Here is a 27,954-nt window from a genome sequence, read left to right as displayed (position 1 = left end):
TTAATCAGCTCCACTGAAAATAAAGTGGGGATAGAGTGAATGGAACTTGCTTTGGTATCATTGCAGATACAAGCTTGCACGGTACGTATTTCCGGATTCGATGAACTACAACTCCCAGCCTCCAGTTTCTGGCTGGAACAGAGGGGGAGCCTCATATGATTGGTGAGTTTCTTGTGACAGAACGGACTGTTCTAGCCCAGAGGTAGCGGGAAGAGTAAGTTGGAGGTGCAGCTCTGGACTGGGTTACCTGTGCGCGAAGGACTGCCCGTTGTGTATATTCTGCAAACCGCAAGAAAGTAGATTTTTCCTGCAGAATAATTGAAAAGACACAAAAGCACACACGATGTCCGTAAGTATCATCACTCTACAGAGGCATGAGAAGAAATAAATAAGTTTCTTGAAGTAGGTAGACGTGCAGGTAAACGTTTCATCAATTTCCTACCCATTGTGACTGACGCGGGATTAATTCTAACATTTGGAACAGTAGGACATGGCGATTATAGAAACTGCTTTTCGGTAATTTGACAAAACAATCACACTGATGTAATTTACATGTGTGTTTTGTTTGCGTCAGATATTGCGATAGCGGTTTGATGGGGCGAGTTTAACAGAATTCTCTCCTTGTTAAGTTGTCGCTGTAACTATAATTCACATGTTCTCCCACAGCAACCATTGCATCAGGATGAGTATAAATAGAAAGCTTAAATTCGACCCAAATTGGAAGTTAGTTCTTGAGGGATCCAACTCGTGAAAGAAACCTCCAGGACTTTAAAAAAAGGCGTTTTGCAACAAATGCTTCATTTCCTATTTGAAAACATTTAGCAATTGTAACAATTTAGGTTGCACAATCAATAAATGAGGAATATTGTATGCAAAGATACCGTGACTACAATTTCTTTTTAGACCCAGTTTTACCATTACTATAAACCTTGTGTTTTACAAGGTAGTCTTTTTTTTTAAAAAAAGACACCAATGTGTGTAACGATCTACCTGATGAAATATTCTTACACTGCCAATCATGACGAGTTCTTTTTTAAACTTTGTCTTAAAACCATAAAAACTTGAACGACACTTGCAAAGTTCGATCTGCGGGAGGTCTGAGGCTGGAAATTGCTGTCACGTATGTTTGCTATAAGCGCTGTTCACGTGCGATTGGCATCTCTTCTCTACTCGGTGCACGCTCCCACCCCAATAGGCTGCCAAGGCGGAGCGCTCGCACACGGTTAACAGCTGATGCACATTTTAAAGAGCCGCAGCTGTCATCTCAAAAGCTCCATTCTCACCTTCAGTACAGGGGAAGGGGGTTTGAAGCTTGTAGGATATGCAGTGCAGATTTACTGCTGCACTGGAACTTGTTCCCTATCTCCGTAATCACCTCCGGCCCCACAAACCCCCTCTGAGGTATCTGCGCTCCTCTAATTCTGCCCTCTTGAGAATCCCTGATTATAACCGCTCAACCTTTGGTGGTCGTGCCTTGTGTTGCCCAGGCCCGAAGCTTTGACATTCCCTCCCTAAACCTCTCCGCATCTCTTTTCTCCTTTAAGACGCTCCTTAAAACCTACCTCTTTGACCAAGCTTTTTGTCACCTGCCCTAATTTCTCCTTTTGTGGCTCGGTGTCAAATGTTTTGTCTTATAATACTCCTGTGAAGCACCTTGGGACATTTCACTACATTAAAGGAGTTATATAAATACAAGTTGTTGTTGTTCTGCAGGAAGCAAGGAGACCTAGATCAGATCTTAACCCCCAGTTTGAATATCTTGGGTGAATGTTCAGATTGCTCAGATAGAAGGCTTAGGCTCCAATTGCCAAAGGGCGTCCTTGTCCAACTTTAACACTTGATGGGATTGATTGAAGAGTGACTTGGGGTAGGGCTTTGTAAACGGTAATGCTGCCCACTGGTCAACACCCATGTACATCATGAGCGGAATGCCCATCAGCTTAGCCATGGCTGGAGAAAGTACAGGTGAGGATGATGGCCCTTCTGGCCAACCCAGCCCCCCTGCGCAAAGTGACAGAAATAGGGCAGCTCCAACAACAACAACTTTCACTTATACAACACCTTTGTCATAGAAACACATCCCATGGGGCTTCACAGAGGTGTAAGGAAAATGGACAGAGCCAAATAAGGAGAGATTAGGAGGGCTGACCAAATCTTGGTCAAAGAGGTGGATTTTACAAAGGGCCTTGAAGGAGCAGAGGGAGGTGCAGGGACAGAGGGGCTCAAGGAGGGAATTCCAAAGAGCAGTAGCAGATGTGGCTGGGCCATTTACAGGGCCATTTCATGAACCAGCACATTGCCACCTGAATGCTACTTGGCTCCAACTGATACCCATCTAGCACATTTCTCCTACTGGGGAATCACCAAAGAAGTCACAGGATGGGGGTTAAATGTTGCACACAATGCCCCAGGACTAAGGGGAAGTAGTTCAGGAAAAGACACTAAAATCATTGAAACATGATGCAAATTAGGTTAGTAAATTTGTTGTGTTCTATTTGAGCTTTGACTAGAAAGTTCCTTTCTGATTGTGGAGAATAAGGTAGAAGTATTTCAAACGATACCCAATGCAAATTTTCCTATTTAAATCCCTATATGGCCTTCCCCTTCCCCATCTCTGTAACCTCCTCCAAACCTACAACCCCCTAATGAAATCTCCATTCCTCTGACTTTAGCTCTCGTGCATCCCCCTCCCTTTGCCTCACCATTGGTGGCCCTGCCTTCATCTGCCAAGGCTCCATGCTCGGGAATTCCCTCTTCATGCTCCTCTGTCTCTACACCGCTCTATCCTCCTTTGAGACCATCCTTAAAATGCATCTCTTGGACTAATGTTTTGATCACCACTCCTCAGATCTCCTCTTTTGCTTGGTGTGTATTTCTGTCTGGGATGGTTTTCTATGCTATAAATATGCAAGCTGTTGTTGATGCTGGAGGAGGACATGCAGAGCACAGGTGTTGCAGAAGGCATCATGTGGACAATATGATTCTTTATCGAGGCAGCTCAGGCACTTAACAGAATGTCTCCTGGCTGAACGCAGAGTGCACCAATTTTCCTGGCTGTGGGTGGGTAAATCCTCTTGGCCATTATTTCCACCCTGCTCTAGCCTTGATTGGGAGTTGGCCATTTGTCCTCCATGCTTTGGCCTCTTTGTATTTCAGAGTTGTGAAGCCTGCAGCAGGCAACAATAATCTCACTCGAGGATGCACTGTAAGGCAACCCTGATCGCTTAAGACATCTGAAATGTTGCTTCAAGATGTCAATAATAAGCAACTATAATGAGCCTGGTCACTGCATGGACCTTGTTGTATCTGCCGTCTGCTTCTGTCTGTGGTGTCCGCAAGGTTATTATTAGCCAGAGCTGAAGTGGGTAGCTTTGATCAACAGGGAGTGATTCATGTACTGCAAAAAAAAAAGTAAAAAATTGGAAAGTTGCAGGTTCCCCTGTTTAAATATTTGCATTGCTAATGAAGGTATCACATGTTCTGTGCAATAACATGCACTGATGGCAAAGGGCCAAGTCAGGATTTCAACAGCAGTACTGAGTAGACAGGAAGTCAGCGGGCTAAGGAATTTGCATATTTACTGCCTGCGTACACACAATTCCTACCGGTATAAGGACTAATGCTGATAGGAATTTCAAGGCTCTAATGTTTGATGCAAATCCAATTTGATCTTTAACGTGACAGAGTTCAGTGGAGTTTTTAGATTAGAGAACACCATGCCCTTTTATTGCTCTCATTCCCTTTAACGTACACCATCCCTGGCTGAGATGGAGAGCAGGTGACCTGCTTTTTTTGCTTGTTCATCGCTGGCAAGTCCAGCATTTATTGCCCATCCCTAATTGCCCTTGAGAAGGTTGTGGTGAGCTGCCTTCTTGAGCCGTTGCAGTCCGTGTGGTGAAAGTACTTCCACAGTGCCGTTAGGGAGGAAGTTCCAGGGTTTTGACCCAGCAACAAAGGATCGGCGATATACTTCCACGTCAGGATAGTGTGTGACTTGGAGGAGAACTTGGAGGTGGTGGTGTTCCCACATGTCTGCTGCCCTATCCTTCTAGGTGGTAGAGGTCACGGGTTTGGGAGATGCTATTGAAGAAGCCTTGGCGAGTTGCTGCAGTGCATCTTATAGATGGTACACACTGCAGCCACGGTACGCTGGTGGTGGAGGGAGTGAATGTTTAAGGTGGTGGATGGGGTGCCAATCAATCGGGCTGCTTTGTCCTGGATGATGTCGAGCTTCTTGAATGTTGTTGGAGCTGCACTCATCCAGGCAAGGGGAGAGTATTCTATCACACTCCTGACTTGTGCCTTCCTGGCTTATTTCATTGTTGCTGCAAGAAATATGAAGGCAAGTGTGACTGATTTTGCATATCCACATCACATCTCAGCCCCATCCCCATCCCGAATCGAGAAGCTTCCCTCAGTACCTCCCCATGGCAGCACTGAAAGAGACACTTTAAGCCTTGTGTTGTTTCTCCATCTCCTTGGAACCTCGTTACTTCAGATTTCCAGCCTCATGAGACAAGAGGACTGACATGAGCTGCTGGAGCTGTCGCGAGATGATAATTCCATTGAAACTGCCAGTATGCTAGGTCACCAATTGACATATAATTATAGTTAAAAAGAAACAACATGATTATAATATCAATTTTTTTTTTTTTTTTTTAAGTCCCATTTATTTCTCCAGAAAAAGCAGCCTACCCCATTGAGCAAACTTGCAATACATACAAACATACGAATTAGGAGCAGGAGTAGGCCACTCAACCCTTCGAGCCTGCTCCGCCATTCAATAAGATCATGGCTGATCTGATTTCTCCACATTCCCACCTACCCCCGATAAATTTTCACCCCCTTGCTTACCAAGAATCTATCTACCTCTGCCTTAAAAATATTCAAAGACTCCGCTTCTACCGCCCTCTGAGGAAGAGAGTTCCAAAGACTCACGACCCTCTGAGAAAAAATTTATCCTCATCTCTGTCTTAAATGGGCGACCCCTTATTTTTAAACAGTGACCCCTAGTTCTAGATTCTCCCACAAGAGCAAACATCCTCTCCACATCCACCCTGTCCAGACCCCTCAAGATCTTATATGTTTCAATCAAGTCACCTCTTACTCTTCTAAACTCCAGCGGATACAAGCCTAGCCTGTCCAACCTTTCCTCATAAGACAACCCGCCCATTCCAGGTATTACTCTAGTAAACCTTCTCTGACCTGCTTCCAGCGCATTTACATCCTTCCTTAAATAAGGAGACCAATACTGTACACAGTACTCCAGATGTGGTCTCACCAATGCCCTGTAGAACTGAAGCATAACCTCCCTACTTCTGTATTCAATTCCCCTCGCAATAAACAATAACATTCTATTAGCTTTCCTAATTACTTGCTGTACCTGCATAGTAACCTTTTGCGATTCATGCACTAACACATCCAGGTCCCTCTGCATCTCAGATCTCTGCAATTTCTCACCATTTAGATAATATGCTTTTTTTATTCTTCCTGCCAAAATGGACAACTTCACATTTTCCCACATTATACGCCATTTGTCAGATCTTTGCCCACTCACTTAACCTATCTATATCCCTTATGTCCTCTTCACAATTTACTTTCCTACCTATCTTTGTGTCATCAGCTAATTTAGCAACCATAGCTTCAGTCCCTTCATCCAAGTCATTTATATAAATTGTAAAAAGTTGAGGCCCCAGCACTGATCCCTGTGGCACACCACTCATTACATCTTGCCAATCAGAAAATGACCCATTTATGCCTACTCTCTGTTTCCTGTTAGCTAGCCAATCTTCTATCCATGCCAATATGTTACCCCCTATACCATGAGCTTTTATTTTCTGCAATAACCTTTGATGTGACACCTTATCAAATGCCTTCTGGAAATCTAAGTACAGTACATCCACTGGTTCCCCTTTATCCACAGCACACGTTACTTCCTCAAAGAACTCCAATAAATTGGTTAAACATGATTTCCCTTTCGCAAAACCATGTTGACTCTGCCTGATTACTTTGAACTTTTCTAAGTGCCCTGCTATAATGTCTTTAATAATAGCTTCTAACATCTTCCCTAGGACAGATGTGAAGCTAAGTGGCCAGTAGTTTCCTGCTTTCTGTCTCCCTCCCTTTTTGAATAAAGGAGTTACATTCGCTATTTTCCAATCTAATGGAACCTTCCCTGAATCAAGGGAATTTTGGAAAATTAAAACCAACGCATCAACTATCTCACTAGCCACTTTTAAGACCCTAGGATGAAGTTCATCAGTTCAGCAGAGCACTTAGAAAACAGTGACAGGATCGGACAAAGTCAACATGAATTTACAAAAGGTAAATCGTGCTTGACTAATCTACTGGAATTTTTTGAGGATGTAACTGGTAAAATAGATAAGGGAGAACCAGTGGATGTGGTGTATTTGGATTTTCAGAAGGCTTTTGATAAGGTCCCACATAAGAGATTAGCGTGTAAAATTAAGGCACATGGGATTGGGGGCAAGGTATTGACTTGGATAGAAAACTGGTTGGCAAACAGAAAGCAAAGAGTTGGAATAAACAGTTCTTTTTCCGAGTGGCAAGCAGTGACTAGTGGGGTACTGCAGGGATCGGTCCTTGGGCCCCAGCTATTCACAATATATATTAATGATCTAGACAAGGGAACTAGATGTAATATCTCCAAATTTGCAGATGACACAAAGCTGGGTGGGCGTGTGTGCTGTGAGGAGGATGCCGAGAAACTCCAGGATGATTTTGACAGGTTGGGTGATTGGGCAAAAGCATGGCAGATGCAATATAACGTGGATAAATGCGAGGTTATCCACTTTGGTGGCAAAAACAGGAAGGCAGATTATTATCTGAATGGCAATAGATTGGGAGAAGGGGAAGTGCAACGAGACCTGGGTGTCCTTGTGCACCAGTCGCTGAAGGTAAGCATGCAGGTGCAGCAGGCGGTTAAGAAGGCAAATGGCATGTTGGCCTTCGTAGCGAGAGGGTTTGAGTACAGGAACAAGGATGTCTTGCTGCAGTTGTACAGGGCCTTGGTGAGACCACATCTTGAGTATTATGTGCAGTTTTGGTCACCTTATCTGAGGAAGGATGTTCTTGCCATGGAAGGAGTTCAGCGAAGATTCACCAGGCTGATACCTGGGATGGCAGGAATGACGTATGAGGAGAGATTGGGTCGATTGGGCTTGTACTCGCTGGAGTTTAGAAGCACGAGAGGGGATCTCATTGAAACTTATAAAATTCTGACAGGCCTGGACAGACTAGATGCAGGAAGGATGTTTCCGATGGTCGGGGAGTCCAGAACCAGGGGTCACAGTCTAAGAATAAGGGGTAGGCCATTTAGGACAGAAATGAGGAGGAATTTCTTCACCCAGAGAGTGGTGAACCTGTGGAATTCTCTACCACAGAAGGCAGTAGAGGCCAATACATTAAATATATTCAAGAAGGAGTTGGATATATTTCTTAAGGCTAAAGGGATCAAGGGGTATGGGGAGAAAGCAGGGACAGGGTACTGAATTTGGATGATCAGCCATGATCGCATTGAATGGCGGAGCAGGCTCGAGGGGCCGAATGGCCTACTCCTGCTCCTATCTTCTATGTTTCTATGACCCGGGGACTTGTCAGCCCGCTGCTCCAACAATTTGCTCAGTATCACTTCCCTGCTGATTATAATTTTCTTGAGATCCTCCCTTCCATTTCCTGTAGTCCTGTAAAACTAAAATATGTTCTTTCATCAGGCTATTATTTGCAGATATTGAGATCACGCTCCAGAATTATCTCTGTTAATATACTGAATTATAGCTACTTTTAAATTGCCATGTTTGGTTAATGCCTCCCATTTATGATTTTTTGTCCCGGCGAGTTTGGGGGGGGGGGGGGGGTGGGGGGGCGGGGGAAAGAGCGTTGCTCTCGTGACAAACCTCCAGCTTCTACTTGTATACCACATGATTAAATCAGACACTAGGGGAAGCTACAGGAGAATGCATTGCTCCTATTTACTATAATCTACATTATTAATTTTTGAATGGCTGCATTCCACAAAAGACAACTCCACAGAAAGGAGTTATGGCAATCTTTAAAATCTAAACATAATGTTCATGTTAAACCTATTTTAAGGCTGTGATATTCCTTGTTTTATTGATTAATTAAAGTCAATGGTAAAGCTCTTATCTTTGGAGAGTACACAAATACCAATTAATTTACACAAAAGCAAAATACTTTTTTATTCATTCATGGGATGTGGGCATCACTGGCAAGGCCAGCATTTATTGCCCATCCCTAGTTGCCCTCGAAGGTGACGGTGAGTTACCTTCTTGACGTGGATGCTGGAAATTTGAAATAAATGCTGAAACACTCGGCAGGTCAGGCAGCATCTGTGGAGAGAGAAACAGTTAACCTTTCAGGTTGATCTTTCATCAGAACTGGAAGAGGTTAGAACACTTTTTGGGGGGACTAATTCAATCTAACTATTACTCTGTGAGCATGAAGCACAAAACTGCTTGTAATTTTGATATTGAACTAGCTGTCTCACTCATATCTTGTTTATGCGCAGAGCAAGGGCAAGAATGTGGGTCTGAACATTCAAAGGCACCACTCGGTTTCTGAAAGTGCCGAGCACATAAACAAAGAAAGAAAATAAACACGGCCAAAGCAGTGAAGAAATGCAGCTGCCATCTTACCACAGCTGACTTGCCTTCCACCTAAATGGTTTTTGGCTGTTTTTTGCCGTGAATTAGGTTCCTCTTTTCACCATATTAAAGTCCTGTGGGAGAAAAATGTTAAGTCCATGCATGTCCCAACTAGCCTGGAGTTGGCACATATTCACTTAAAAAACAATCGGCACACAATTGTTTCATCAGCCCTATCGTATGCTGAGGTGGTGAGCACAAGTCAAGTTGAGTACTATGAAGACCACTTCAAGAGGATTGGTCAGCTGCAGGAGTGCATCAGGTAAACAAGTGGCAGCCATGTTTCTTCACCTCTATATCGTAGTAGTTGGAGTCCCTCAGTGTCCATGGTGGCCAGAGCGCTCCAGAGACACCATTCAGAACAAATGCAGTTAATCCCTTGGTGTAGAAACATTGCACTAGGTATTTCACATTTTGTTGAGTAGCAACATGTGTCCCCTCCAATGTGATGCCTGGGAAAATGACGTGCCTCAATAATTCCGAGACTCGATGTTAGCGAAACAAAACAAGGCTTTTATTAACTTAGAAGATAACACGCAGTGGAGAGAGGTATCTTCCATCTGGAGGTCTGCAGTACTGGATATGAGGCCAGACTGCTTGCTTACATAGGGGCCAGGTATGGGCGGAGCCCTACACACAATGCATTCCATACATTCCAATATACAATACAATGGTGAGGAGAAACCTGAAACCAACCACAGTCACAGGCAGTGATATACAATACAATGGTGAGGAGAAACCTGAAACCGACCACAGTCACAGGCAGTGATGAATGGAATATTTCATCACATTCACCCCTTCTATAGATTTAGTCTGTCCGGGGGTTTGGTAGTCCTCTGCGACCGACGTGGCTGATGTGGTGTCGCGGGTGTCGGCTGGGTGTCCCCGGGGGCCTCCTGGGTCTCTGCCGGGGGTGCCGCCAGGGTTGTTGAAGGGGTAGTTGGTGGGGGTGCCGTTGGTCGATGTTCTTCCGGGGGTGATGAAAGAGTAGTGGGTGGGTAAGGGTTGCTGCGATCGTTGTCGCTGCTATCGCCGTGGTTGTTGTCGTTACCGGCTGAGGCGACGTCTTTTATGGACACGGTGTCCTCCCTTCCGTCGGCGTGCCGGACATATGCGTATTGGGGGTTGGCGTGGAGTAGGTACACTGGCTCCACGAGAGGGTCCGTCTTGTGGCCCCTCACATGCCTTCGCACGAATACCGGACCTGGGGTGGAGAGCCATGACGGCATGGATACGCCCGAGGTGGATTTCCGGGGAAAGACAAACATTCGTTCATGAGGCGTGGCATTAGTGGCAGTACATAATAGCGACCGTATCGAATGGAGCACATCCGAGAGGACTTCCTGCCAGCGGGAGATAGGGAGGCCCTTGGTCCTTAGAGCTAGAGTGACTGCTTTCCATACTGTCCTGTTCTCTCGCTCCACTTGGCCGTTACCCCGGGGGTTGTAGCTGGTGGTACGGCTCGTGGCGATCCCCCTGGACAGCATGTACTGGCGTAGCTCTTCACTCATGAAGGACGCCCCCCTATCCGTATGGATGTAGCTCGGCATACCGAACAGGCAGAACAGGCTGTTGAGGCATTTAATGACCGTGGCGCTGGTCATGTCTGGGCAGGGGAAGGCGAATGGGAACCAGGAGTATTCGTCCACAATGTTCAGGAAGTAAACATTGCGGTCGACGGACGGGAGGGGGCCCTTGAAATCTAAGCTGAGCCGCTCGAAGGGCCGTGTAGCTTTGATTAAGTGGGCTCTATCTGGGCGGTAGAACCGAGGCTTGCACTCAGCGCAAGTGCGGCAGTTCCTGGTCAGAGACCGAACTTCCTCAATCGAGTAGGGTAAGTTACGGGACTTTATGAAGTGGAACAGCCGCGTGACCCCTGGGTGGCAGAGGTCGTTGTGGAGGGTCTGTAGCCGATCCCCGGTGGCGCTGGCATACATCCCTCGTGAGAGGGCGTCAGGGGATTCGTTAAGGGCCCCTGGCCGGTAAATGATGTCATACTCGAAGGTGGAGAGCTCGATCCGCCACCTAAGAATCTTATCATTTTTAATCTTCCCCCTCTGTTTATTATTGAACATAAACGCTACCGACCGCTGGTCGGTAAGTAGGGTGAAGCGTTTGCCGGCTAGGTAGTGGCGCCAGTGGCGCACTGCCTCCACGATGGCTTGGGCCTCCTTTTCCACGGAGGAGTGTCTGATCTCGGGCCCTTGGAGGGTCCTCGAGAAGAAAGCTACGGGCCGCCCCGCCTGGTTGAGGGTGGCCGCCAAGGCGAAGTCAGACGCATCACTTTCCACTTGAAATGGAGTGTTCTCGTCCACTGCCTGTAGCGTGGCCCGCTTAATATCCTGCTTAATGCTTTTGAAGGCGGTGTGGGCCTCAGCAGAGAGCGGAAAAGAGGATGCTTTCAAGAGGGGGCGGGCTTTGTCGGAGTAGTTGGGGACCCATTGGGAATAATAAGAAAATAACCCCAGGCACCTTTTCAGGGCTTTGGGAGTGTTGGGCAGGGGCAGCTCCCGTAGGGGGCGCAATCGGTCGGGGTCTGGTCCGATTTCCCCATTCTCCACCACGCTGCCTAGTATGCAGAGGCGCGTGGTGTTGAAAACGCACTTGTCCTCGTTGTAGGCGAGGTTGAGTTTTTGTGCGGTTTCCAGGAACCTCTCGAGGTTCGAGTCGTGATCCTGCTGGTTGTGACCGCAGATGGTGACGTTGTCGAGGTAGGGGAAGGTTGCCTGCAAGTGGTGGTCATCGACCATGCGGTCCATCTCCCTCTGGAAGACCGAGACCCCGTTCGTCACCCCAAAGGGGACTCTGAGGAATTGGTAGAGGCATCCGTTCGCCTCGAAGGCGGTGTACGGGCGGTCCTCTGGTCTGATAGGGAGCTGGTGGTACGCTGACTTAAGGTCGATGGTGGAGAACACCCGGTATTGGGCGATTTGGTTCACCATTTCTGATATGCGGGGTAGCGGGTAGGCGTCTAGTTGGGTGTACCTGTTGATCGTTTGGCTATAGTCGATCACCATCCGTTTCTTCTCGCTACCCCTTACCACTACCACTTGGGCGCGCCACGGGCTGTTGCTGCGTTCAATAATGCGCTCTTTCAGGAGCCTGTCTACCTCGGTCGCGATAAACTGCCTGTCCTCCCAGCTGTACCTCCTGCTTTTGGTCGCTATTGGCCGGCAGTTAGGGGTAAGGTTCGCGAATAGCGAAGGCGGCTTTACCTTCAGGGTAGCCAGACCGCACACTGAGGGGCGGCTGGGACCCACCGTACTTGAGCGTGATGCTTTGGTGGTTGCACTGGAAATCCAGGCCCAAGATTACGCTCGCACATAGATTCTTCATGATTAATACTTTAAAATTATCATAAACAGTTCCATTAACGGACAATTGTACCGTGCAGTAACCCAGAATGGTCGATGTTTGGGTTTTATCAGCCATAGAGATGGTACCCTGAGTAGGGACCACCTTTAGGGAGAGTTGTTGTGCCAGTTCAGGGTGGATAAAACTCTCCGTGCTTCCACTGTCAATTAAACACTTAACCCTGCACCCGTTTACCTCGATGTCCACCATTGATTTGGATAGCGGGTGCAGCCTGGTCTGGTCCACTGTGACCGATGCCACTGTAGGGCCCTGATCGAGACAAGATGGCGTCCACGCTGTCTGCTCATAAGATGGCGGACCCCACGAGGTCGGACAAGATGGCGTCCAAGATGGCCGCTCCCACGGCGCGCACGCGGCGGTGGCGGGTTTTCCGGCGGTTGGTTTTCCGGCGGGGTTCCCTCTGCACACCTTCCCGAAGTGCCCCTTCTTACCGCACTTAAAGCAGGTGGTGCCTTTCGCCGGGCACAGGTTTCTGGTATGCTTCGGCTGCCCGCAGAAGTAGCAGTTGGGTCCCCGACGCGTCGCGGCTGTCGTAGGGCTTCTGGGGGGAGAGCGGGGCCCCGACGGTGTCGGGCTGCCGGGCGGGGAAGATGCCTTCCAAGATGGCGGCGCCCTTGGTGCACACGTGGCGGCATGGACGGCGCGGGCTGAAGAGTAGGCGTCCGAGTTTCTCTGGGCCACATCCAGGGATCGCGCGGTGTCCGCAGCCTGTTTCAGGTCCAATCCCGTTTTTTCCAGCAGTCTTTGCCGGATGTAAGTGGAGCTGAGGCCTGTGATAAAGGCATCACGAACAAGCTCGTCGGTGTACACTGCGGCTTTTACATCTCGGCACTTGCAGTCTTTGCCAAGCATTTTCAGGGTGCCTAGGAACTCCTCCACCGATTCCCCAGGTCGCTGTGCGCGAGTGGCGAGCAGGTGCCTAGCATACACCTCATTTGTAGGCTGCTGGTAATGCGCCTTTAAGATGTCACAGGCGGCCAGGTACGTGTCGGCGTCTTGGATGAGGGGGTAAACCCGGTGGCTTACCCAATTCCGCAGAATTCCGAGTTTCATCCTCGCAGCGTCCGTAGCGTCTTTGACGGCTGCGGAATTGTCCAGGAAGAATTCCATACACATAAACCAGTGTCCGAAGCGTGCTGATGCGTCCGGAGCATGCTGATCCAAATCCAAACGTTCGGGTTTCAGGAGTTGATCCATTGTGTTGAAAAATAAGTTAATAAAATTGACGTGCCTCAATAATTCCGAGACTCGATGTTAGCGAAACAAAACAAGGCTTTTATTAACTTAGAAGATAACACGCAGTGGAGAGAGGTATCTTCCATCTGGAGGTCTGCAGTACTGGATAGGAGGCCAGACTGCTTGCTTACATAGGGGCCAGGTATGGGCGGAGCCCTACACACAATGCATTCCATACATTCCAATATACAATACAATGGTGAGGAGAAACCTGAAACCAACCACAGTCACAGGCAGTGATATACAATACAATGGTGAGGAGAAACCTGAAACCGACCACAGTCACAGGCAGTGATGAATGGAATATTTCATCACAGAAAATATACCCGCTCCCATAAAAAGATGTTGAAGACAAAAATTGCTATCATTTCACAACCAACTATTTGACACAGTTTACCTTTTCTTGTGTTGCAGATGCATTTTTTTGTGTCTGATCAGGTGATACTACTATTTGACTTCTGGAATGTCCACTCTGTAGCAGGTACTGAATTTACTCATTGCAACAGACTATTCTGAAAAAGCGTTTGTGTTTACCTTTTGTGCTGGAAATACAAAGAAGTATTTTTCTAAACCATTAATTTTTAACTCTTGTGAATGTGCTATACATTTTATGGATTTATACTGCTTGTAATTGCATGTAATTAAATGTATTTGTTTCTGCTCCATTAAAGAAAAAGACAGACTTGCATTTATATAGCGCCTTTCACGACTTCAGGACGTCAAAGCGCTTTACAGCCAATTAAGTATTTTTTGAAATGTAGTCACTGTTGTAATGTAGGAAATGTGGCAGCCACTTTGTGCACAACAAGGTCTTACAGCAATGTGATAATGACCAGATAATCTGTTTTTGTGGTGTTAGTTGAGGGATAAATAGTGTCCAGGACACCAGGGAGAACTCCTCTGCTCTTCTTCGAAATAGTGCCACGAGATCTTTTACATCCACTTGAGGACAGACAGGTTGAACATCTCATCCAAAAGACAGCACCTCCGACAGTGCTGCACTGGAGTGTTCGCTTCGATCTTGGCCCAACATTTGTGATCGGAGGCTTCCCGCAGGCAGATGCCTCCGACCTGTAAAATATCTACGCAATTACCTGGTGGCCCGGGAGATACGGAGGCTTGCGATCCTGGGCCTCTCCGGGTACGCGCGGGCAGAGGCTCACGTATCCTGAGGTGCATGCAGTTCGCAAGCGCCCCTGGGATCACGTAGGCCGACCCAACCAGTAAAAGAAGGGAATCCCCATTCATACTTGTGTGAGTTCCATACATACGGAACTCCTATAAGTATGAATGGGGATCACTTAAAAAATACACGAACACATGAAAAATATATATTTTAAATTACATATTTAAAATGCCATTTAATTAAATTTTTTAAACAAATTTAATTTTTGGAAGAAAAATGTATATGTTTTAACAGGGCTAAAAATAAACTTACCTTATTAGACTGGGTTTTTATTGTATAAATGTGATAACATTTTATTTTTCTATTTTTTAAAAACTCTTATGCTGGTAAAAACAGGCATTCAGCAGGCAGATGTGCAAATAGCGTAACTCTCCACCCGCAGAGGCCCCATCTCCTGGGGATGCGGAGGATCTGTCAAGACGATTCTTGACAGATTGCAAGTTCCGGGTTTTAGCGCATGCCTAAACCCGGAACTTGCGCGGCCCCTACGGGCGCGTGCGCATCTCGTATGCACCCATGGGGGCCACAAAATATGGCCCCTTTGTGTTTTAGTCTCTGGAGTGGGACTTGAGCCAACAACATTCTGACTCAGAGGTGAGAGTGCTACCACTGAGCCACAGTAAACACCTAGCACCACCCACTCCTTTAGCTCCTTGTCCAAGAGGCCAGTGAGGTGAACTACACTTAGGCATCTGCACATATTGTTCTACAAACCTATTATCTTATGCCTTGTGGGAAAGGACAGGGCCTCCATTCAGCATCTACGTCTGCCCTGATACTAATTCCCTGGGCCTTAAACCAATTTAGGCACTTTTATATTAGTCCTGGGACTTTTTTAAGTGGAGAAGCGTGTTGCTGATTCTTGTTGGAGGAAAAGAGATGGTTTTTTTCCCGTTAACCTGGAAAAGTTAGACCCTGGGCAGCATCAGGAGCACAGGCTTCACCTCTTTGATATAACATACTGCGCCAGCAGTGCCAGGAGAATGACATAAAAGAAAGACTTGCATTTCTATAGCACCTTTCACAACCATCGGATGTCTCAAAGCACTTTGCAGCCAATTAAGTACTTTTTTGGTGTGTAGTCACTGTTGTAATGTGGGAAAACATGGCAGCCATTTTGCGCACAGCAAACTCCCACAAACAGCAATGTTATAATGACCAGATAATCTGTTTTTGTTATGTTGATTGAGGGATAACTATTGGCCAGGACACCAGGGATAACTCCCCTGCTCTTCTTCAAATTGTGCCATGGGATCTTTTGCATCCACCTGAGAGCACAGACGGGGCCTCGGGTTAAAGTCTCATCTGAAAGACGGCACCTCCAACAGTGCAGCACTCCCTCAGCACTGCACTGGAGTGTCAGCCTAGCTTTTTAATGTGCTGGAGTGGGGCTTGAACCCACAACCTTCTGACTCAGAGGCGAGTGTGCTACCAACTGAGCCACAGCTGACACTGTGACATGTCTGCTACTGTCAGCACACTATCCATGTTAAAGCACCTTCTGTGGCACAGCACATATGATAGCATGCCCCAAAAATGTAGATCTAAATGATGACGGTTTGTGTAGAATATACAAGTGACAACTCATGTTATTTAAATACTCAGGCCACAGAACCAAATGAGATGATGTGACATGTTTATTACAATAATGTGCAGTATGACAATCATTGTTCTTCACATGCTATACATTACTGAAGAGAAACACACAGACAACAGTAGAGTTGCCCAACTCCCACTAAAACAAGGAGGCATTGCATCCAATGCTAAATCTGTATTATGGCTTCAAGGTTCAGTAGAAATCTTAATGGATTTTCGTACTCAAAGCAAAGTGTTACTTTGACTAGTCATTAAAATAAGTTTATAAACTCCTTACTTGTGCTAGTTAATTGCTGGTTGTTAAAAGAAGCTGATAAGTACATTGGCTTAAATGTTATTCACAACCAAAATCTTCACTGAGTTAATGGTGCCTTTCAATTGGTTTATCTCGCCAGGGGCAGGTCAATTATATTTCTGAGCAGCATATACCATTTACGCTGCTAATTGGAGGACAGAGTGGGACCCATGGTTTAATGAACTCCAACCTCCAGCTTACAGCTGCGGTCAGTACAGGTGTATTATAAACTTGCTTCAGGGCAGCAACCATCCAATTGCACAGCAGAACATAGTAAACAGGCAGAATCAGCTTAATCGTCACACTCCGATAGTTATGCCAAAACATAATGGCAGATAAGGAATTTTAAAATTTTGGTGATTGAGGTCATCTGCTGGGGGAAAAAAGCAGTGTAAAAGGAGTATTTGACAATGCAGGTTTGATCATTGAGTTCAGTTTGTAGCACTTGGACAAATACCATGCATTTTACCATCATAATTCAACAAAAAACAATGGCCATTAAATAACAGAAGTGATTCCTAGTAAGATTTAGCAAGATGATAATTTTGTATGCAGGACTGAAAACTAGTGGGCAATGTTAGTAATAATTGGGCCAATTGATCTGTATTTGGAAGCAGATTTTAAAAAAAAGATTATTTCCTGCAGCGAAGGTCCTGTATACCTAAGGATCTCTGTGCCAGTGCCATTGATCTGGTATCATTTTTCAAAATGGATAAACCTGGTTCTGAAATGGTTTTATTCACATTATGAATGAGTAAGCAAAATAAATTCTCCAACATGAACTAAATAGTGACCAAAGATTCAATTTACCAATATTTTTGTACATTCATGCATTTATTAACTTGCTATCATAATGCTGTATGTTCCCAGAAAACACTGGACAATGTGATAGCAGCAATTTAAAACTGAGCAGCTGCAAGCACCAGTATTAGCTTTATATCCAAAAAAGCACAATTTGAGAGTCTAATTTGAAACCTGAAACACAACTACCATTGTATGGTGTACAATGTGCAGTGTATGGTGTACAATGACTGTGTATTGCTGTAAATCCCCCCAAAAGTATTGAAAGTGACAAAGCTTAAGCCACAGCACACAAAAGGATCAAACAGAAAAGTCTACCAATTTTTGAAGCAAAGGGCAGTCGGCTGCTAATTTGGTGGTCCGAGACTGCTACAGTATAAGCCACTGAACAATGGAAATAACACCAGATATCTTTAACAGGTAATCATGGTCAACCACTGTAACGATTATTTATATCATTAAAAGTCTTGCATAAGGTATCGTACCTCAAAGGCATCAGATATCTGTTTGGCAAATTAGATCACGATTAGCTCAACCACCATCTCTAAACCATGCTGATTGGCATAAATATCCCATTGGTCAACTCTGACCAATCAAAACCCAGTAGGCAAGGAGGGACACCTTCTAATTAGTCTGACCAACCGAACCACTCAAACATTTTTTCCCAAGAGGGCAACTTTAACCTAAACTGCCTTGCGGGAAACTGACGGATTGGATCGGCCTATTTTACACCTCACCTGATTTAACTTCCATTGCAGTAAGTCGAAAGTAAAATCAGGCAGGCTGCTGATTTGATCCAGTTTCCCACTGGGCAGATAAGGTTAAAATTACCTTCAGAGTGTTTTATGTGGACACCTTAATTATACTCAAAGCCCATTATATACAGCTGATAATAACACTGAAAACATGATACAGCTGCAAGCAATTTAATAAATCAGCAAAATAGAATTGAAATCACCCACAAACTTCACTTTCAAATCTTGCCTAATCAGACAACACTTCACACCTGCACATTTGGTCACTTTTCCTGCTGAGCCTGCCTCTGATGATCATCATGGATCGGTCAACAGCCGCTTCCAGTATCTCCGTCTAGGAGACACCTCTATCCCAAAAGATATTCACGATCTCCAGCAAGGTCTCTCCTAGCTCAGGCAAAACATCAAGCACATGGCAGATCCCAGGCAGGTGTCAATGAGTTGGACATCTTCTCTCCAACAAAGCTCGCCACCAACTTGCACTGCTGAGAGGGTAAAGGATTGTTATTAGATCTGTAATTAAATGTTCATGTTTTAGACTTCATTTTATTTTAATTTCCAACCCGATTAGTATAGACAAATTGTTAAATGCTCTTAAAATACCAAATCAAAAATAAGTTTCCTCCATTTCAAATTTTAATTGAATTCAATTTGTAGTCCAATCTGAATAGCTTTATGTCAAACAGAGAGCACACTGATATATGCGTGCGTTACAAATTTCACAACTCTGCAGTAGATATTCTCTTGGGCTCCGTGTTACTGGTCAATCCTGTAAAGGGACCTCGTGTTCCCTACGATCAGGAATGCATCCTTACTGCCCAGTATTTCGTTAACCGATAGTGATCTAGAGATCGTAACACAGACCCCTTGTGTGTACTCAGTACTATTATCTTGCATGTATTGTCGCATGCACTCTTTTGTCTTTACAGTAGGTGAACTGAAAAGCACTCTAGTGAGACGAAGCATGATTGTAAAGCAACAAGCTCATTTATTTTATGTGAATTACATTAATGAACAGAATACGGTTTTCACAGCAAGATTCATTTGGGTTAATTTGCAACTTATTTTTGGGAGTTTAAAACTGACGTTCAGGGTTACTGAAACCGCTCTGATTTTCCTTTCCATTGAAATGCGCCTGGTGGGGGGATTGTTGCCGGCGCTGTGAAGAACTGTCGGTACTAAATCTGGTAATACCTCAACATTGAAATCATGAGGAGAAACACAGGGAGAATCTAACCACCAATGACGAGCATGGATTTGGTGTGCTCAACTCCTGGCTTCCTGCTCGACCTGGCAGTGAATGCACATAGAAGGCACACAATGTTTGTTCAGTTATCCAGTTGAAGAAACTGGAATTCATGTTAGAAAACCCTGTTACCTATCTAGTGCAGAAGGTGCTTTCATAATTTCACCTCAGTGCACCAAATTATTTTCTTTCTCTGCATCATAAGAGGCAATATAGCACCTCTCTCTCCTTTTGTCTACGCAACATAAATTGCATAAAGACAAGTAAATTATTTGTGCAATTGAATTTTATTGGGTGCAATCAAATTTTACCCATGGAAATGCTAGATACTGCGTTTGGAAAGTTTTCAGCTCAGCACTAACAGTTTTCTGTGCAGGTTCGTTGGAGTTCTTGACCATATCCATTTCTGTACAATCGCTTTTAGTTTGGGTAATATATAACCCTTTGTGGTCTACATAGATCTACTAATGAGCAGGTTACTGAGAAAAGTAAAATTACAGTATGTTTCAGGGCTTGTTCCTTGCAGAAAGCCAGAAATATATGAGAACCATACAGCACAGACAGAGGCCATATAGCCCATCATGCCTGTGCCACAGCAACTTCACCACTTACTGGAAAAGACAGGTGAAAAATGCCATTTCATAATCTGTAATTGACTTAATGGAATGGAATAAATTCATTTAATGATGTGCAGCTAACTCAATACTATCAAGTGAATTTATTTTATCATGCGTCGCTGAGTGGGTAGAATCCATCAAATTAGTTCCATAATGTGTTGGAAATTAAATAAAATGAAGTCTAAAACACTAACATTTAATTACAGATCTAATAACTATCCTTTACACTCAGCAAGTTATGCACTGTTCACAAAATTAAATTGAGTGAACCAGTGAATTAATGATGTGTTTGTTAGTGAATGGAATCCAGAAAATGTATTTAATAATCTGTCGCAAAATAAAAAGATTCCAAATTTTTCCTGCCCCTTGTGGATCATCTTAATTACTGACCACCTAAATCCCCTGAATACTCATTGCCCACATTATTCCATTCCTCTCAACTACTCACCACAATTCTGTACCCCGTTACTTCTCAGTAATCTACATCAAATACCCGTCTCCCTAAATCCTCAGTTCTTTCCTTTGTCAAGCACATGGTACTCTCCCAGAACTGCTCATAGCCCAATACATCTCACTGCCTCAGTCCCCTAAACTACTCTTCCATAACCTCCCAAATCATCACATAACGAGCACCCCCTTGTCCTCATCAACACCACACCATTTTGACATGACTTCCCATCAGCAACACAATCAATTCAATGCACACTTATTCAGTGTAGCACTAAATTTCCACAATAATTTTGTACATTTATTAGTGGGCAAAGATCTAAGAAGAGCACATAAAAATAGCATGAACTTAAATGATCAGGGAGAATGGTGTTCTGATCATAATATTTGGACAATTCAGAATTCAAAAGGAGCTTCGAGTCAGATCTCTGCATCAGTTAGACTGATTAATGAGCAAAGAACAGTAATTGTGTAAATTACTGTGCATGATATAAGTTATGAACACTAAAGGTGAAATGACTGTCTACTATTTTAATACAAGTGACATGTTAACACTTTAAAAATAAATGGGTTAATACCTCTGTTAGAATAGCAGAGAAAATAACACTATGACTTTATGAACCTGTCAAGCCTTCGAATGCTGAAATCACGCATAGTAATTTCTAGGCTATATCGACTGAACATGGCATCCACTTTTTCTCTCAATCATATCACCGGTCTTTCAGTAGTTTTATTAAATAATCTGCCTGTTTTAATGGCTGTAGTATCTTGAAAGTTTGACAGAAAATCCTGTATCTGATTGTTTTTAAGTGAAATGGTTCCCTTAAAGATCTAGTTGTATACAGTAAGCATAAGACATGACACAATAGAGCACTGTTCGAAACTAGGGGTGCCTAAAAATGTATATGGCTACATGACTAATACTGTGTTTAAATGATTGTATGTTTTGGCTCGAGACAAGTAAGGGGATTGATTAAGTCTCGTTTTCCTGGAAAACTTGCATTAGAATTAGAGACAGTCTTTTTCATCAGTTAGATTAGGTGAGGCATAAACATTCCACACAGGGGGCCATAGCCCTGCCAGGCTAGTTATCTGTTGCTTGTAAGTTAGGGTTTTGACTTTGTTAATGCATCTTTAATTTGGCCAGTCAAGGCCCAACCTATGTTTCTTCCATTATTACTAATAACCATATTATAATCTCTACAGATAGAATTTGGAGTTTGTTTAGCAGAACTACTTGCAAAGATAATTAAAAGTTAATTAGGAAAAGATAGAGAATGAAAGGCATTTGAGGAGGCTATGGTATCCATCTTAGAATGGGCCATTTGCTAGATGAAGGTGAGATAGCGACTGGCTAAAGTGCGACAGCTCTGACTGGGGCCATGATTAAGAGGGACAGGGTTGGGCCTTGTATTTGCTGGGTCAAGGAGGATGGAGACAAGAGAGATAAGACACAAATTTCAAAGGAAGAACTTTCAGAAAGATTAAACAATAAGACAAATTGGATGAAGTAATGAGACCCCCTTTTGGGGAGGGCTTTCATCCAAGAATCAAGATAAGAACTTGATGTGTTATTGGGTGATGAGATTTTAAAGGAACCTCTATAGGTTAAATGGTCTTGTCAATAATTTGGCCTCAGGCCCATCCCTAAAAAGAGAATAAAAGTGACACCCCAAGTGCTTGCCCACACAGACGGTGGAGGGGAGAGCCGAGGAGAAGTTGAAAAGAGAAGTTGGGCTGGTCGAACACTCTTAAGAGTGACCCCATGCTTACCATCGAAGGCCCGAGAGAGAGAGATATATGCTGGAAACCAGAGAACTGTTCACGCATGCCAGCCGTCCGTCCGATCGGGTCCAGTACCAGCTGCTTGTCACGGTCATATGTTTTTGCTGTATTACTAGTGTGTTATATTCCGTCCTAAACTCCGATTAAACACAATATACCCACCATATTGGTTTGCACTCGATCCTGTTTACCAGAGATACGCGAATTTCTACAGCAAATCTGTATTTTTTAGCTCCGGCTCAATATATTAGGAATTCCCTTGTGTATTGTTTTTGGACTTGGTACCAAAACTGCCACTGTGTCATCTAAGTGTTTTCCTTTTATGCTTGAAGGAATGGTCCTGACGGTGGTGGTTGTTGTGTTTATGACAGTCTTTTATGAAATCTTAAAAGTGGAAACGGTGAAACTTGACAAGAAAATGTTGGCTCTGATGACAGAAACACCCAACACCCGAAATGAAACATCAGAGATACAACCTATAATTTCAAATCTGCAAAACGCCTCAGGAAAAAGGTGATTGTTTTTTCTTTGACATATTTCCGATCTTTGAATATTCTTTCTGTGGGAATTTGAGGGGGAAGCTGTTGCCCGGTGATCATTTCTACCCAGTCATCCTTTTACATGGGCCCGTAATTTGCAGCCCCTACGGGTGTGTACGAGGTGCATACGCGCCTGTAAGGGCCGCACAAGTTCCGGGTTTTCATGCGCAAAAACCCGGAACTTGCGATCTGTCGAGAATCTCCTTGACAGATCGTCCAAATCCCCGGGAAAAGGGCCTCCTCGGGTGAAGACGCCTGCCCAGCGAATGGCCGTGAAATTCTTATGCCTGGTAATTTTAAATATGCAAGGCCTGCTTTTACCAGCGTAACAGTTTAAAAAAAAACATTAAAATAATTTTCAATCATTTATACATTACAAAACCTGTACCATAAGGTACGTTTATTTTTAGCCCCTTTAAAACATTTAAATTTATATTTCAAAAAATTAAATGTTTTTAATATTTAATTAAATGGCATTTTAATTCATTTTAAATCTGTAATTTAAATTTTTTTTATTTGATGTGGAGTTTTTTTTTGTTGAGTATTCCCATTCATGCTTATGGGGGGTTTCCGTACATAACTATGAATGGGGATTCCCTTCTTTCATTGGTTGTGCCGGCCCACGTGATCCCAGGGGCGCTTGCATAGAAAAATAGGAGCAGGAATAGGCCCTTCGAGCCTGCTGCGCCATTCAATATGATCATGGCTGATCCTCTATCAATACCATATTACCCCTCTCTTCCCCATACCCCTTGATGCCTTTTGTGTCTAGAAATCTATCTATCTCCTTCTTAAATATATTCAGTGACTTGGCCTCCACAGCCTTCTGTGGTAGAGAACTCCACAGGTTCCCCACCGTCTGAGTGAAGAAATTTCTCCTCATCTCAGTCCTAAATGTCCTACTCCGTATCCTGAGACTGTGACCCCTCGGTCTAGACCCCCCAATGAACCGGCTGCGCCCAAGATACGTGGGCTTCTACCCGTGGGTACCCGGAGAGGCCCAGGACCGCGAGTCTCCGTACCTCCCGGACCACCAGGCACACGGGCATTTTATTTGCGGAAATGAGGCACTTCCCCGCGGGAAGCCTCTGACCGCAAATTCAGGGCCTTGGATTTCTGCTCTCAGTTTAATTGCAGTGACCGACTCTTCATTGCAAAATCATTCCTTTCATGACATAATGTGCAGAGGAAATTAACCCCATAGAATAGTTAGGAGCCTACCTGTTTTTTCACCACTCGCCTCTACCCTCTCCAGAAACACATCCATTTGCCTCTTATCCTGTCTGCTTTGTGGCCATCTTTGGTAGCATATTCAATAACTTCATAATCCAACTGACTTCTCTTTTGACACCCAATTGATGAAAAGGAAAATTGGGCAGAGAGTGTATCGGAGGCGACCGATCCTCGACCCCTCATTTCACACCACCTGCCAAAGTTGAATTTTATTCCCATTAGTTATGCAAATTGGGATCCGGGCAGCAGAGATTTCCATGAGCTCAAGTTTATGGAGGGTGCAAGCTGGGAGGCCGGCCAGGAGAGTATGGATTCTTACGAAGGTGATTAATGTCCTGACAATCCAGATGACCTACAAAAAAACAAGGGAAATACCCTCTCACCCATCGATCACTACCCTCCATTGTCATCTCAGCTTCACGTCGTGATTAAACTCACCTTCTCTCTTCAACATTGTCAGTGTCCTGCACTGCAGGCCGTGGCCTTTTAGCTGGGTGTTTCAATTAAAAAATGGCAGAGGCGGTGACTGGACTCACGTGGTGGAAGTGTGCCATGGGATCCTGCTCTGGAGCTACTGTACTGTCATTTTGAAGCTGCATCTTAAAAAGAGAGATTGCAAAGAAAGTTTCACAAAACTCTGCCACTATTTTATCTGAGCCACTTTGTTAGGCAGGCATATTTTTAAAGGTAACACAATAATAAAATCAATTACAGTTCAACTTTATTCGGGATAAAGGGAACAGTTTACCTTTTGGTTCATTGGAAGCAAAACCCAGAGTGCAGGAATCCACCGCTATAAACTCAGCATGTGGGATTGAGAACAGATAAACATTCTCAGTCATTAAATGGAGACAGGGCTGAATTATGAAATTATAAAATCAACACTTGAGGTAAATCTCCCTTAAAATGCTGCATCTGGCTAAAAATTACATCAAGCATTTTAAAACAGCCAAAATACCAGTGGCATAACTGAATAACAAGTTTCAACATTTTGCTGTCTCTTTAAATAAAGCTTAGCACGCAATTTTGGGTCTAATTGCTGATTACCATATTTTGAACCTGCCTGGAGGTGCTGAAACCTGCAGGTTAGATGCAATTTTCGTGGAGCAGTATATGTGAGCTCTGTGCACCCACTCCCACTGAAGGTGTGGAGTGCTCTGGCTGACACACAACGGCAGGTTTCAGGATGGCTCAGGGACCGAGTGAGAGGGCGCACAGGTGGAGGAGGTCCAGAGGAGGAGGGATGTCCTGTACCCGCAGTGGGGAAGGAGTCCACCTCGCCCTCCTGCCCCTCTCTCCTGCAGCAGCTGGTGCTGCTCTGCCTGGCCTCGTGTCCTCCTCCCATTCCTCCTGCAGACCAAGGGGGTCCCCTAGCAAGATGCCCATGGCCAAGCACTCCCTTTCTCCTGGTGACTCCTATAAGGTCTCCAATAAGGTGGAGTAGCACTTACTGTATTTGGTGAAGTCCTCAGAGAACTTCCAGAATACATGTTGATAGTGTTGGTGAAGCCTTGACAAAGTTTCCCGATGTGTTTCAAAAGTCCTCTTCAAACCTCCAGCAGCAAGTGAACAGTAAAAGGTGATTTACCTTTAAGTAGCACTCGAAATCCTCAGCAACGACTTGTTTACTCCCAGTCAGCTGGTCGCCGTTAGGAGAGAGAGCGTTAGTTCAAGCGCTATCCACCTAAATGCCGTGCAGCCTCGTTAATGAGCACTAGCAGGCAATTTCAGTGGCAATCAGCCCCTTAATGATCCTCCGGTCAGCCATTCCTAGCGCAAGCTTCAACCCCTTTACCAAGATGGCGTCTTGTGCTAGATGCAGGCTAAACCAGCATTTCAGCTCAAGACCTCATTCTTGGCCACCTCGGAGGCTCTTTAGTGCCTGAAGAAGCCATCAAAAATCACCCCGATAAGTCATAGAAAGAGAAAAAGCAGTATTATAAGGATTTTTAGAATTTTTTTATACTAAGAAAGACTTTCCCCCTACCATCTCGATCCATTTCTGATTAAGTGTTTTGCAAGAGAGGTCTGATTGGTACAATTATACCATGATGTCACTGATTGTATCTGCTGCTAATATATTGTTTAAAATCTTAATTTTAATAAGTGAAGCGCGTCTGACCAGTCCGAGACTTGCATCCGCTGCAATCAGATCATGCTGACTGGGCGGGACAGCGATAATGATTTCTAATCAGTGAAGACACGTTTGCTTCTTTTCACATCTTACTGTTGTGGGTAATTCTCCCCAGCAAATGGCTGTATCATTTTACCCTCCTGAAAACCTCCAGTAAAATCAATTGCCCATTTAAAAATTTTCATCGGCTGTTGTGTATAATCACCTGAATGAAAAATGTATTTCAGTTTCTGTTTGTTAACGTTTAAAAGTGATGGATATATTGATAAGTTCTGCACCCTACCCACAGACAAAAATTGGACAGAACCTCTGCCTCCTCCACACGCATGTGTGGTTGGGAAGCAAGAAAATCCAAGGCAACATGTAGGCTGGAAAATAGTTGCCAAGCAGGATTCAAACTGATTACAACCTTAATGGTGGAAAGAGTTACCCAGAATAAGTGCCATTTAAAAAAAAATAAACGACCTCAACTCTGCATTAATTGTTATTAAATAATTGCAGGTGGATATGGCTCCATACCTTCCAGTCACTTTTGCACATCATCCAGGTTGTTATCAGCTACTTATTGATGCTTTGCGCCATGACCTACAATGTATGGGTTTTCCTGAGCATAATTGTCGGGGCTGGAATTGGATATTTTCTGGCATACCCAGTGATTAACAGATGTTAATTGGCAATGGCGCCCTCCAGGAGCTCTTCATCCAGAACAGGAACAACTACATTGCAGAGATGGTCTGTGAGAAACAGCTGTACTGGATCATCATCTTTTCTAGTCTCAGAGAAAAATGATGCCTTGTACACAGTGCATAAGTTTGCAGAGAAGCATGTTGAAACAAGCCATATACCAGCTCTCCAGTGACTATTGCTTTGCATACTTACAACTTTGTGTGCGAGTGTTAACATGGGTTTCTACTTAATGCAAAGTTTGTGTCTGTAAATAATAGGTGCTGAGTGATTGAATGTTTTGCACAGAGCACCAGTGCATTGTTTATTAAACCAAGAATCAAAAACATATTGATTTTAATAACTTACCAGTTTAATGCGCTGTTAATTATAAATTTGATAAAATATGATGGGAAACTGTTAATATCTGGACAATATGACCTGAAGTGACACTTGTAATATAAGAGCATAATGCCTGATGGAATTAGTGAATCAATTTCGATTTGAGCAAAGTTGCTCGAAAACAGATAGAACACAAGGGTTATTGTCTGGAGGTTATGTTACCTTTGAAATATGTAAAAGGTAGAAAGAAATATTGGAATCTCAGTCCTGTTCCGTAGATCTGTTTACAGGTGTTACATTATTAAGGCCTACTGCAGCTTGCTTGAAGCTGCTGAATAATTGCTCCCCTATACACGGACCCAAGAAAAATATACCCCCTACCCCCCACCCCCCTATCCAATCCTCATCTTAACCTGTTGCACATACGGACATAAACTGCCTCTTGAACAGTCAAATGCTACAGTTTAAAGAGGCGGGGTCTTAGAGATACTGCACATGCACTTTAATTATGCATTGAGTATAAAATGCGACAAAGTATACTCAAACAAAATTCAGGTAGAACTCCATGAGAACCAAAACTTGCTAGCTAGAGTGGGCAGCTAGTGAAAGTGTTAAAAGTCAAAGTCTGAGGCCTATCTCACCAATAGATTTCTTCATCTGGTGCAAAACTTTTGTACATGTAATGAACGTCAGTGCACTGTTAAGAGGATTATCCCCATTTTACCATCAGAGGCGTGGGCTTCCCGACATCGGGAAACCCCACCAGGGTCACTGAGGCGAGCAGTGGGTCTGCGGGGGTCGGAGGGGTGCAAAAGTGCACTGTGGAGGTGAGTGATGGGTGCAAGTGTGGAGAGGTAAGTGAAAAGGTGATAGAAAATGTTCACTTACCTTTGTTTTTTCCTGCAGGCTTCAACAATTGGGGAATCGGAGACTCCCGCATCTCACCGGCAGAGATGACAGAATGGCTGCTGCATTCTCCGATGCAACAACCATCTAATTTCTGCTCACAAAAGAGGTTTG

The 27,954-nt window shown here is 44.3% G+C and overlaps 1 protein-coding gene across 1 annotated transcript; it reads left to right on the top strand.

Annotated features, from left to right (window-relative positions):
• The first annotated feature begins 194 nt into the window (after positions 1–194).
• On the top strand, positions 195–27,954 carry slc31a2 (solute carrier family 31 member 2). Its single transcript, XM_085965776.1, has 4 exons — positions 195–349; positions 13,710–13,776; positions 22,356–22,536; positions 26,431–27,954. The coding sequence occupies exons 1-4, from the start codon at positions 344–346 to the stop codon at positions 26,597–26,599; spliced, it is 423 nt and encodes a 140-aa protein (XP_085821902.1). The 5' UTR covers positions 195–343; the 3' UTR covers positions 26,600–27,954.

The sequence above is a fragment of the Somniosus microcephalus genome, chromosome 23 (assembly GCF_052327205.1).
Source record: "Somniosus microcephalus isolate GS21.2 chromosome 23, FLI_Smic_1.0, whole genome shotgun sequence".
NCBI lineage: Eukaryota > Metazoa > Chordata > Chondrichthyes > Squaliformes > Somniosidae > Somniosus > Somniosus microcephalus.
The sequence above is the reverse complement of the archived record's forward strand: the minus strand, read 5'-3'. Positions and strand labels throughout refer to the sequence as shown.

What these genes read in the sequence shown, in the direction of transcription:
- slc31a2 (XM_085965776.1), top strand. An exon ending in GAATGTCCACTCTGTAGCAG is followed by an intron (nt 13,777 to 22,355) that starts GTACTGAATTTA and finishes TTATGCTTGAAG; the next exon opens with GAATGGTCCTGACGGTGGTG. An exon ending in CAAAACGCCTCAGGAAAAAG is followed by an intron (nt 22,537 to 26,430) that starts GTGATTGTTTTT and finishes AAATAATTGCAG; the next exon opens with GTGGATATGGCTCCATACCT.